At 44.7% G+C, this 13,236-nt stretch overlaps 1 protein-coding gene across 1 annotated transcript; it reads right to left on the minus strand.

The window, feature by feature from the left end:
- Positions 1-2,670: 2,670 nt before the first annotated feature.
- Positions 2,671-12,827, minus strand: RTCB (RNA 2',3'-cyclic phosphate and 5'-OH ligase). Its single transcript, XM_079304828.1, has 12 exons — positions 12,632-12,827; positions 12,456-12,534; positions 11,969-12,036; positions 10,725-10,824; positions 9,495-9,651; positions 8,763-8,919; positions 7,571-7,730; positions 7,102-7,277; positions 6,136-6,324; positions 5,562-5,672; positions 4,750-4,869; positions 2,671-3,721 (listed from the first exon to the last, which is right to left on the minus strand). The coding sequence occupies exons 1-12, from the start codon at positions 12,722-12,724 to the stop codon at positions 3,614-3,616; spliced, it is 1,518 nt and encodes a 505-aa protein (XP_079160954.1). The 5' UTR covers positions 12,725-12,827; the 3' UTR covers positions 2,671-3,613.
- Positions 12,828-13,236: the final 409 nt, after the last annotated feature.

Here is a 13,236-nt window from a genome sequence, read left to right on the forward strand (position 1 = left end):
GAATTTCTGTACCTTCTGCTCTCCCACCTCACATATTGCTCAGCATGACCCCCACTCTCCTGCTGCATATTGCAAACAAAAATCCCACCAGAAACCACATCATTATTGGTGTTTGTGAGTGAGTACCAGGAGGCTATCATCCTCTTCCTCCTCCCATGATGCAGGGGACAAAGCTCCTGTACCCAGTGTCTCCCTGGCCAGGGACTGCAGAGCTCCTGCTTTCCCACTGTACACCTCTCACTGCCACCTTTCCAGACAGAAAACCAGAAGCACTGCTGATCAAAACTATTCAGGCTAGGACAGGGCTCAAGAGAGCAAAGTAAATGCCAGGTACAGGCAGGGCCTGCTGCACCACTGAAGCTTTTCTGCAAGCAGGAGCGTGCTGGCACACGCTGCAGGGGGATATTGCTCTGCTGATCACTTTGAAGGCTGGGGCGGTGGAGGGAGAAGAGAAGAGGCCAGTTTAGTGTGTTTATGTTTGAGAGGAACAAAGGAGAGCAGAGGAGAGTGGGGATGCCTGTGCCAGAGATGTGTCAGAGATCACTTGTTCCTCCTGGGCCAGAACACCAGCCTGGGACCACCAGCATAGGAGGAAGCGTGTGCAGAGCTGCGTTTAAAGCAGGGAGGGGAAAGTCAGAGCAGAGGAAGAGAAATCCCAGGAGACCTGGGATGGTGACAAAGTGACACCAGGCTCCCAACCTGAGGTGTGCAGTATGGTGCAAATAACACCACAGCTCACCTTGCTGGGGTCTGGTTTCCCTTGGGAGAGGCTGAATTAGGAGTCAGGTGCCTGGAGAACACAAAGTGTGACCAAGCCAAGGGAGGCCATCAGCTGCACCCCAGCTTTGCCATCTGTTGTGACAAATGAAACACAGGTGCCCCATTTGCAACACTGCTGGGAGGAACTGCTGTCCTGGGGGTCTCACACAGCCCAGGGGCCGAGTGCTGCCCTTTTCACCTGGCCCTGCACCCCACAAACAGCAGCCCCAGCTTGGGGTGCAATCCAAGGGCTTTCTGAGAGTCACCAAAGGCAACCAAACCCTGAAGTGCAGACCTGATGCAGACACCCTGTGCAGGCCAACAAACCTGCTGCTGCAGGCCACAAGTGAGTGAACCAACTGAGCTTAGGCAGGGAATAGCTGAGTGCCTGTGGCTGGACAGAAGTGTGCAGCAGTCCCAAAGGTAAATGCAGACCTGACGTCCTAACTGGTATCCAAAGGGAAAAAGGCCCTAACACCCATTCACCAAGGCTTTTTCAGTCTTTTGGGAAGTATATCATCAACAGGTATTTCAGAGTTCTCTCTCTTGTAAATCTTCTGTGGAAGCAGAGATGTTTCAGTAATCACACTGGTTCTTTGGTGTTATCAAAATGCTCCTGCAGATCCACCTGTATTGCAGCACATTAACTTTAATACTGCATGCCTTCTCTACCTAACACTTATTTTTTTTTAAATGCAAAATAAAAAAAGTTGGTGGACAACCCTATTGGCAAAAAAAAAGACAGACCTGAACTGGAAAAAAATCCTGGTTCAAACAAAGAACTGGGAGACATCTTACATTTTTCCTTATTTTTTTTAGGTGGCTAGGAAACCAGCACTTGATTTCATACAGCACAACATACAATCAAAACTAATATGAGCTTTGTAAGAGGAAACCAAAATTGACAGCTCTTCTTGCAGTCTTGAATGCTAATGCATAAACATTGATGATCAGAGGACTTAAGACATACATCCCATCCATATGACAGCACCTCCATGGTACTGATGACTTCTGCTTGTAAAAAACTTTAATTTGTCCCTTAATGGTAAGTAGAAGCTGAAGGGAGAACTGTTTGTGAAATGCTTATTTTTAAATGTGAATGTTTTAAAGATTCCTTTACATTCTACATCAAAGAAGCTGAAGTATTTATAGAGAGAAACTTCTGCACGGAACTTCTGCATAGACTGCTGCAGATTTGAGACCAATTTTTCTTTCAGTCACTGGAGGCTAATCCACATTTCTAGATGAAATGATTTTTCTTTTAAATTCAGCAAGTATGCCTCAGACCTGTGAAATAGCAATCTGGAGCTGTTCCACTGAAGAAAGGAGAGGGAAACAAGAAGCTTTGAGTTCAGACTCACAAGAACTCACAGCAGTGCCTGTAAGTACATATGCTGCTTCTGAACCTGCACAATCACAGCATTTAAACCTAAGAAACCAGTAAGAACAAAGCAATTACGACAGTGAAATACCATTATGCCTTCTAAGATCCTGAACTTAAAGGGGTGTTTCATCAAAAGGCACTGCAGCCCATCAATCACTCTGCTCCCCGTACAGGAGTCCTTGGCAGGGCTCCACTCCCGCTTTGGGGTGTGACTTCCCTGCAGCCGCCCTCTTGTGCCCGCACCCCGCCCTGCAGGCAGGAATCCAGCGAGGTGGGCTCAGCACGGCCGGCAGGGACAAGTCACAGCCATCACACTCCTGTCACAACCAACAGCACGGCACTGTCCTTCCTGTATCCTGCAAAAATGCTGCCCTCTGCACATTCCTTGCAAGATGCATCATCTGAATTGATGTCTCCAAACGATCCTAAGTCTAAAAACACAAGGCGTTTCAAGCTCGTATATGGCTAAAATGTCTATTTCTGCTTTTAAGTACACAGAATAAACATGACACAGATACACTGCCACATCCATCTTCCCATTTTATTGTAATCCCCCAAAATGATCCAGTGGGGATGGTCAGCTTCCCCTCCAGCCTTGAATGTAAAAAGAAACACTCTAAGTCCCATCGAATTGGGCCTGACCCTGAAATGGGCTCCCTTAAATCAGAGCAGTGGGACACAGGAGCAGCATTACCCAACCCAACTTTCACATGCTTAGAGCTTCTTAAAATGTTGGATTAGCACATCTCTAAGTTACAACTTTTACTAGGCAAACAAAACCTCTCAAGGCAACATACTCAGTTCTGTTCAGCTTTTCCAAGACTGTGGAATGCCTACTTGTCCTGAGCCAAGTTCACCAGGTGCTGTGTTAAATGGGAGAGGCTGGGCCAAGACTGTGTCTCAAGCTTAGCTAGACCCTCTCAACCTGAGCAGGACACTGCTCCCAACTCCAGGTTCCTCACCCAACTGCCACAAAACATGCAGCAGTACAGACTATGCATAAAGGCAGCTGCAAACAGGATAGCCTCTCCCTGCCCACAAGTGCAATACCCTGCCCATCAGAGTACTTCCATATGCAGAAAGAGCTCCAGGCACTCAGGTGTGGTGACAGCAGGTCTGGCTCCTGCACCACCTTCACTGATGGAGGTGGTCTTGCAGCACAGCACTTAGTGACAACTCAGGCAAGTCTGAAGTCCTGCCTGAGCAGGGAAATGGAGGAAGGACTGCATAAAAAAACTAAGACTTACTTATTTCTTTGCCCTGTCCTCACAAGAAAAGAACATCACATAACAAGGAGGAGGGGCATTAATTATGGCTAGGAGTGGTTAAAAATGGGTGTATCCTCAGCTGTTGTGTTTCCAGAACAGGAATGTGATATTTGATCATCCTACAGAGTCCAAGAGGTGTGGGAAGATGATAATTCTAGTCAGTTTTGTGTAAGGCCTGGAGACATGGGTGCCTTGTTGGCTCCTAGCCTTTTATAACAGCAATAGGTCTCAGTTTAATGGCTTTCTTGCTGATGCCAGCTTCATGGCAGGTGTTAACCACATCAGTCACGTTCTTGTAAGACTCTGGTGCCTGGAGAGGAAAAAAAAAAAGACAACTGTAAACAAGCCATACTCACAGGAAGTCAGGTGTAGACTTTTGAAATCCACTTTTCACAAAAATAACCATATAAATGGAAGGTGTAGAAGTAGGTGAACATATTGAGAATCTGTCCACCTTACATATCTAAGAAATCTGTAAGACAGCTAATTGGCTTTCCAAATTAGCTCTCATCATAGTTCACATAGAATATCAGCTATTTTAATTCAGTTCTTCAGATAATCAGTGACCCAGCATGTGAGAATGTCAAGCCTCATTATCTAGCAGGAAGTGACTCCAACTTCTTCTTTACAGGTAGCCTTTAAGTTTTATCTTCACTGCCCCTTAGTGACAGCAGTCAAGGTTTAACTGTAGAGCTTCCCCCTCTGGCCCCTATTCTGACAAGGAAGCTGCTCTTAATAGAGACTTTAATGTGATCAACATGCTCATGTAACACCAACACCCAGAGAAGGATAGTGCCAAACGATTAACACTTTTATGAGTGAGGTTGTGAACAGAAAAGGCATGCTCATGTTAATGCAGAGGAACTGGAAGTTGTAATATTCAAAGTTTTCTGACCATTCAGAGTTTTCTTCTTGACCAAATATAGGAGTTCATCTTAAAAGAGGATCTTTTAAGGTGCTACTGATTTACATAAAAGCTGCAGTGTAAGGTAAATTTAAAGCAAGGAGAACATAATTCAAGAAGAAAATCCATAAAACATAGTTACTTCTGCAGATGCTCACACAAAGATAGTAATTATCCCTATCACCAGGCAGAACAGGAAAAAACATACCCCCCAAAACCTGTCAATCAGGCATCTCCCCTTTCAGCATGCATTTAGGATAGAGAGCACCATACCATTTTCCAAAACATTTGACAGGTCTATCAGAAATCACACAAGCTGTATATTTAGAGTGCTGGTAATCGCTTAGCACTGCAAAAAATCAGGTCAGGGAGAGTCATGCAGCCAGGGAGCAAGAGCCCCTTTTCCTTCTAAGATAATGAAGTACTAAACTCACTTCTTCCATGACCAGTTTGGGAGAAGCAACACGGATGGCAATGCCCATGTCAGCCAGCTTGTCCAGAACGTCCTGGAAGTCCAAGTTACGTCGAGATTTGGCTCGAGACAGTGCACGACCCTAGACCAACAGTTTTGTTAGTTCCATTTCTTGTAGCAGTTTGGAAAATAATACCTTTCTTATCAAAAAAACCCCATTATTGTATTATAAGCAAACACAGAATGACTGAGAGAACAAACCACAGTAAACCTCAATACAGGAAATTAATTCAGCCTTCAGGTCACAGGCTCCTGCAAAATCACACCTCTGGTATGATTGCTAGGAAAGTTTTGCTTGTGTAACACACACGTCTGCAAGTGTCTTTTTACCCAAACCAAACTAAATTCCATGTTCAGGACTTGGAATTTACTGGAAGATAATTCTCTTCCTCAATGACTGTCTCAGGGGAGGAAACACCTCCTTCTAACTACTGAGGAGTTTTATAGAGACAGTCTCAGCACAGCTGAGCTAATCCCTCCTGTCAGCTCAGAGGTATCAGAATCTGGTAAAAGGAGCTCATTCTCCACATCTTCATCCTAACATCTGCCTTATAAAAAGCAGAATCCCCTAGATTTTCTGCAGAAGTAGTCACAACTGCTCAGTAAGGGACAAAGATTTCTACCTTGCAGTTCTCCTGGGCAAGGACTACTGGCAAGGCTGCTATCAGCTTGTTTGACCAACAGATGAATCACACATTGGATGACCCTCAACAACTTTGTTCTCCAGATGACAGTCTCATCCCAATCCCTCCCTGAAATAACTTCTTGACTTACAGCTCCATGGCAAGTAGTTCCAAAGGTCTCAGTCATGCCTTGCTCTGTGCCAGTGAGGACATAGCTACAGGTGCCCATTGTGCCACCGATCAGAACAGGCTGTCCAGTCAGCTGTGGATGCAAAGCATTCATTTGTAAAAAAAGTTGAAAAAACTAATTCTTAATAAAAGTCTGAGAGGAACAGTATTTTCAGAAAAGGAGGTCAGATTAACATTCCTTGAGAGCATCCCTAGTTGTCTCAGGTGCCTGGAAATTCTAGAAATTCTAGAAAACTAACCACACTGAAAGATGCAGGCCACTAGATCAAACAGACTGACAAGGCAAACCATTGTATCCTTCCCTTGGCATAAAGGACTTCTTTCCTTTTATATTATTCCAACATTATGGGTGTGGAGCAGAAGCAGGAGCACTATGTCCCAAAGATCTAACACACACGCAAGTAGAATATTGCCATCCCCCACCAGTACTGTTACCTTAAAAAAAGAACTCACAGCATTTAGGTATCTGTCAGGAACCCTAAAATTGTCTGATTAATCCAGAATTCTCTACTTTCCTCTCCCAAAGATAAACTTACTTGATAATCAACAGCAATAAGAGGATGGTGAGGAGGGAAGGCCCTGGTTGATCCCTTCCTGTGCACCAGCAGAGTGCGCTCCTTTCCATCCACTACGTGCTGCTCCACTTTGGCAATGTTGTGAGACACATCATAGATAACGTGCATGTCAAGGTCATCTGGGGTTGTGTTGAAGACTTTGGCAAAGGCCTAAAAAGAGAACAAATCAGCATGTGAGATACAAGATCATAATAATACAGCCACAGTGGAACTGAATACAACAGTGCTGAGAATGACAGAATTGGTCTGCATAGATTGTTTCTCTGCCCACTGGCAGCTTCCTGTTGTAATTCAGTCAGGTATCAGGCAAATTTTTGCAACTCTGAAAAGCTGGCTTTAGTAACAAAACTCCCCAATTTTAGCAATAAAACCCCTAGTTTTCTTGTATCCTCTTTTTCCAGCCCAAGACTTTCTCAAAAACACTGCTTAAGTGGCTTCTGCCAAGTATGATCCAGTGATGTTGAAGGGTTTTGGACAGATTGTTGTGACTGCAGCTTTGTGCAAGTCTTTCCAGAAAAAAACAGTTTAGGAAATATAAAAATGAAATTAAGTTTAATACTGTGCTGGTTTTGTATTTATTTATTTATTGGTAAGGAAGGAAAGGAACCAGTTATGGAAATAATTCCCTGTAAAGAAAGCTTCCTTTAGACTGACAAGAACCAAAGTTCTTCCTTATGCCCTTTAAAGTTTGAGCCTGCTTTGCCTTCCTTCTAATCCTATCTCACAGCAGGAAATGAGTAAATAATTCTAGTGGCTGCACTGGCAATTTGGCCAGTGCTAGACTCACCACATAAATTGCTGCGTTGACCAGGAAATCTCAAATTGGCGAACCGAAACCACTACAATATGCAACTACTTTGCTCTCTATGTCTGGGATAAAGCAGATGTGCAGCAAGAATATTCCATCAGAGACAGCTCTGCTCCTACCTGTCGTGTTAGGAAAGTCATGGAAGAGCGGTTAACCCAGGCATAGTTGCCAGCAGCTGCCATTCCCTTCAGGTAATCCTGTCCCTCTGCAGAGGCAATCCTGGCACATGCCAGCTGGCGATCATTCACTATGATTTTGTCCCGTTTCATGGCTTTTTCCATAGCCACCAGTGCATCTGGGAAATAAACACAGTAAATCCAAGTGACTGCTTAATTTTGCTGCAATCTTTGAGATTAATATGAGTGGCTGTAATTCAAAAACTGAACTCATCTGTCCAATGGTCAAACCCAAGGCTACTTCTCAAATATGAAAGCAAATCTGTGGCAGAACGTTATCAATTGTTTGCAAACAGATAACACCTGACCAAGCAATGTAAGAAATGCTCTTTGGTGCTGGAGTTTGCTGCAGTGACAATACCATGCTGAAGAGTCTGCCTCTCTCCAGGTAGCTACACCAGTCAGATCATACCTGTGGCAACCTGGTGGCCCAGCCCTCTGCTTCCACTGTGGATCATCACGCACACCTGCCCTTTGTGGTCGATGCCCATTTTCTTGGCAGCATATTCGTTGTAAATCTCATCCACCACCTGGATCTCGGCGTAATGATTGCCAGCTCCCAGGGTCCCCAGCTGCCAATCACAACACACTGATCAGACAGGGCAGGAAAGCAGCCTTGGGCAGAGCTATGGCAAGGTTTTGGGTTTAGAAAAGGTTTTTTTTGGGAAAAAAAAAAATATCCCCATGTAAACTGCAAGAAATAGAACCACTAGCATCGCCACTTTCCTTTTCGTTCAAATTTTAACTACCTGTGCAGTTGGAACAAGACTGTGATTAAACAAAAGGACCAGGATCTACAGACAGACTGTGCTGCCACTTTTTTCCAGCTTACTTCGGCGTGGATTGGAAGAGTATAGACAAAGCAGACAGTTTATACTCGGTTATAACTCCACAAAGAAGTTACAACATCTTGTTAATTAGGTAGTTAAAACTTTTTAGTAGATTAAAACAAGATATTCCATTTCCAAGCCCAAATTTTTTCAACTCTACAACAGATGATCGCTTATTTGCAAGGCAAATGTGAAAATTAGGGACATAAGATTATTTTGACGTTAATATACAGTAATTTTGCAGCATCCAAATTAATAAAAATAATAGCAATTAATATCAAGAATATACAAACCCTTACAAATGAACCATTTGTACAGCCATCTCAATTTGTTCCACTCAGAGCAGTGACATACTATATATAGACAAGAAAACCAAGTCTTAAACTGTCATTCAATTATGAGCTAGTTCCATTTAATACTGTGTCTCTTCTTGTCCTGCTATTAACTTGCTGATAAAACAGGGATGAAAGTTGAACATTAAGTTGCCTATCTCTTCAAAACAAAATACATCTGGATGTGGAAATGCCACCCAATATAACTTCTAGTACCAGGTGTTAACAGATGAAAACCTGATGGCCCCAGGGACTTTAGGTACACCCGGTATTATTCTCCTCTGTTGCAGATCAAGAATTATTCAGAACTGACCTCACCTTTCCCCCTGCCCAGAAATGCTAGCCAGAGTTTCAAGAAAACACACAGAATTAGAGAACTACTCTCTAACCTTTACATTTGAACCCTGGGAGCATGCACAGCCCCCCTGAAACATAACATTACCTGAGGCAGGCCCCTTTTCTTTGCCCTTGAAGAGACTTTGTTGGGGTCAGCCTGTAGCATTCTTCCATATTCCTCACAGTGTTCCTTGTCCTCTGCCCAGGCATAGCCCTCCCGGAGAGACCAATCCACACCCATCTCCAGTGCCTCTTCCAAATCCCTGCAATTACCAAACACCTACATAAGATGATTATCCTTAGATATATTCAAAACTCCACTGGATGTGGCCTTGAGCAACTTGGTGCAATTTTTTTGTTAGACCTACCTTTAGATTTAGATCCTTCCTGAAAGGACTTGGAAGAGATGACCTCAAAATAATCCATCCAACCTAAATTATTCTATTATGTTATGGTCAGCCCCCAACTCTCCTAACAAGTCCAGCTTCTTAATACTTCATGAAAATCAAGTTCTACAAATATGTTAACTTTTGATAGGTTGTCACTTTTTCTTCTTTGCTGAGTGGGGAATACCTTATTTTCTATCCTCTCTCTCATGCCTCTCAGAAAAATTTTCTGTGAGAAGAAATGAGAACCCAGCAAGAACAATTAAGGGTTTTCAATGGAGGAAGAAAGAGCTGACTGTGCATTGATGATTATGTCAGTCCTGGTGAAGCACACATGCAGAAAGAATGGAAAACATTTTAAAATAACTTTTCCCAAGTCTCCCACTGACAAATCTTGCATCAAAACAAACAACAGAGACGTCCCCTCTAGTGATGTGTGCCCATTCTCTTACTTGGCATTCATGGGGATGACACCTTTGGAGCCAACACCAACAGGAATGTGGTCAAACATAGCCTGGGCGAGCTGCTCTTTCACAGGCTGCACGTCACTTTCATCCAAATTGGTCCGCAGCAGGCGCACACCACAGTTGATGTCAAAGCCCACACCACCTACAAGTGGAGAAAAAGCCAAGTCAGGGAGCATGTACTGAAGGGCTGTACTCTCCCTCCTTTCCTTGTGACACAATACAAGGGAAAAAAGAGCAGAACTGCATTAAACTTTGTTTTAATAATTTACATGAAGCCTCAGACTTCAAGACATAGCTGTATGATTGCCTACAGAGCTCTCTGTTTACAAAGTTACTCCAGAAAGCTGACAAAGAGAAGTGGACATAATTATAAAACACACTGCCCATAGGAAGTAGGGAGAACATTCCTGTTCTGCTGCCTCAGATCTTAGAATGGCTCCCTGATGTAAAATATTCTTGAAAGCAATCCCCAAAAATAAGTTCTTTTTTGAATCTTCACTGGACTAAATAACAAATATTAATAAGAAGTAATAAATACTTACAAAGAGCATGAAACTTCAGTCATGGGTGTTTTACTTAACTCTTACTGTTTATAATAATAAATTCTATGAGGCAACACCAAATGTCAAAGATAATCATGCCACCTTTAGTGTGAAGGTTCTGGTATTACTAATGTTAGAGGGGAGATACAAAACTAAGAGACCTTGGGTCTGAGTCAATCAGGAACACTTTGGAACAGACCAAAGCAAAACTGAAACATGAGTATCAACTTTCATGACAACCACACAAGCTTCAAACTGTCAGCAGGCAAAGATCTGGGTGTTTGCTAAAAAGACAGACATCTGTAAGGTCACATTTTAACTGCAGAAATATCCTCAAAAGATGTTTCCAAACTACTCAAAGAAACCAGTCAGTTCTTTATCAATCTAGTGAAACCCCAAGGTCAAAGACTTTAAAACTGAGGGATATCACAAGTCCAAGCTGCAAACACTAGGGCAATTCTCCCTGTAGTGTTTAGCTGATCTCAGTGTAACTACCTGCTCCATAAGGAATAAAGATTCCAAATGTAAGAATTAAGCACCCCTTAACTCCTGATAATTTTCAAATTTTTGCTTTCTTTCTGAATGCAAAGTACTACAAAGTCCTGACATTTTAAAAAGTATTTTTATACCATCCCAGATATTTCTCAGAGCAAGTTAAGTCAGTCATCCTTACCTGGTGAAACCACTGCTTCAGGATCACTCATATCAAAGGCAGCCATGTTGCCAATAGCAAATCCATAGCCAGAATGGACATCTGGAAGGCCTATTGATCTCTGAAAGGCAATTTTAAAGCTTTTGAAACTCCATGCTGCAGAGTGCCTTAGTTATACTTTGCCTTGTGGTAGTGCTTGTTACATTTGCAAACAAATGTATCCAAAAGCGAGAATGGATGTTCAGACGAAAGCGGAGTGAACATATCAACTCAGGTGAGGATTTGATCTCCTGCACTTACAGGACAGTCAAATAAAGCAGAGAGCAGATCTCTGAAGCAAACACCCTGTGATACCCAGAATATTATCAGAAATTGGAACTTTTCAATATCTATTAAAGTGCTACCACACACTGAAGTGAATAGTACTTTTGAATGGGATTATTTGCTGCTTTTGCCTCTCCTTGCCATCACCAATAAATCCTTGGTTTGGAAAAAACCCGTGAAGATTTGAATATGTAGATGATTATAGCAACTCTTTTAAAAACTACCAGTCAAAACTCCCATTTTAGCAGGTTGTTACTATTCTACCTTACTCCATTTTGGCCTGACCCCTGTGTCATTGAACAGCATGCTGGTCTGCCTTTTACTGCATCCATAAATTTAAAACTTCTGCCAAAAGAGACAGTGAAAAAACTGTTACTTATTACTTATTAATATATGCAATATTGAATGTGAGAAGGATCATTTCCACATCGTACTTTGCACTTCTTGAAAAGAGTCACAGTTAAACATTTTCCTCTTGCATCACTTTATCTGATGCTCTGCTTCCAAAAAGGCCCAGGATGAGGGAAGGCAATGTTGAATGCATGTGAAGGCTCACTACTCACAAGAGGGCAGTAACAATAATACAGACAACAGTACTGCCTCCTGCTCTCTTCACACTTCTCCATGTATTTCAGAGCTGAGGCAATGCAAAACCAACAAGCAGTTAGTATGAGCAGTGGGGAAAGGTGGCTCAAGAAGCTGAAACAGCATGAAAAGCTGTATGTCAAAAGAAAAGCAATGAAGTATGTGGCTACTTCCCTTTCTGACAACTTTGTTTTGCAGCCTGCCCTTGCAAGCACTCCTTACTCAGACACAGGCTGCTAACACACAAGAACAACTTTGGTCCATACCTCTTGCCATGAGAGAGTTCCCATTTGGAATGCAACAATCTCAGGCAAATGGGAACAGAAGAAGAGCAGATTTTCAGAGCAGATACTCACATGAACAATGCCAGGCAATGCAGCCACATTCCCAATCTGCTTCATAGCAGGCAAGAAGCCACCCGCACCTGAAAGAGATGTTTTTAAAAGAAGCGATGGGATAATTTATCGTGACAATCAGGAGGGAACGCTTCGCTGCCCGGGTGAGCGGCACGCACGGCACAGCGGGATAAGGCCGGGGAGGGGACAGCCGGGCACAGCACAGGCTCTCCAGGAAAGAGCACAGCCCGAAGCTGTGCCAGCAGAGGTTTAGGCTGGACATCAGGAGGGATTTCTTCGCGGAAAGGGTGATACACATTGGAATGCGCTGCCCAGGGAGGTGGTGGAGTCACCGTCCCTGGAAGATTCAAGGAAAGGCTGGACATGGCTCTCAGTGCCATGGTGGTGCTCGGCCACGGGCTGCACTCGAGATCTCAGAGATCTTTTCCACACCGACCGATTCCGTGCCACCCCCCGGGAGAGGGGCTCCGCTCCCCGCCGGACCCACCTCCGCCGCGGCAGGCATTGCGCAGCTCCTCGAACATCAGCTTCTCCAGCGGGTCGTTCACGTAGAAAACGCCCTCCACCTGCGGGGAGAGCCGTCAGCCTCCCGGGCACCCGGACCGCCACTCCGCGCCCCTTCCCCCGACCCCCGCCCGGGCACCCAGGCCCCCTCCCACGCACACGCATGTTGGGCACGAAGCCCTTCTTGATCCGCCAGCAGTTCTTGTCGATCTTGTCCAGGTACTGCAGCTCATCGTTGTAGCTGCGGCTCATGGCGGCGGCGCTCCGGCTCGGCGGATCCCGATGGCAGCGCCGGCCGGCGGCAGGAACTGACGCGAGCCCGCGGCGGCGGACAGGAGCCGCCGAGGCTCAAACCTCCTCCCTGAGCCCTGCCTCCTGCTGCCCGCCTGCCTCCCTCCGTCTGTCCGTCCGTCCGTCCATCTGTCTGTCTGTCCCTCACTAGCCCGCCCCCAGCGAAGCGCACGCCAGGCCCACGATAGTGGGACGCGGTACCCTCAGTCCGGGGTGTGACAGGGAGCTGGTTGTACCTGGCTGCCCCTCCCTCACACCACCTACGGCTTCTGAGCTGGTTTGTATTTTTTTTAAGTGTCTGTGCGCGCTGCAAAAGCTGCCTGCACCCATCGCTGAGTGCGTTTCTCAGCAGGAGGGACGAAACAGGTGTTTGGGAGGGAGGGCTCGCTTCCCGTCCTGGTCTGGCCACAGAACAGGCAGCTCCGCATTGCAGGGCACGCTGCAGAGCTGCGTTCACATCTGCACACTAATAA

The sequence above is a fragment of the Erithacus rubecula genome, assembly GCF_903797595.1.
Source record: "Erithacus rubecula genome assembly, chromosome: 4".
In the NCBI taxonomy this organism is placed as follows: Eukaryota; Metazoa; Chordata; class Aves; order Passeriformes; family Muscicapidae; genus Erithacus; species Erithacus rubecula.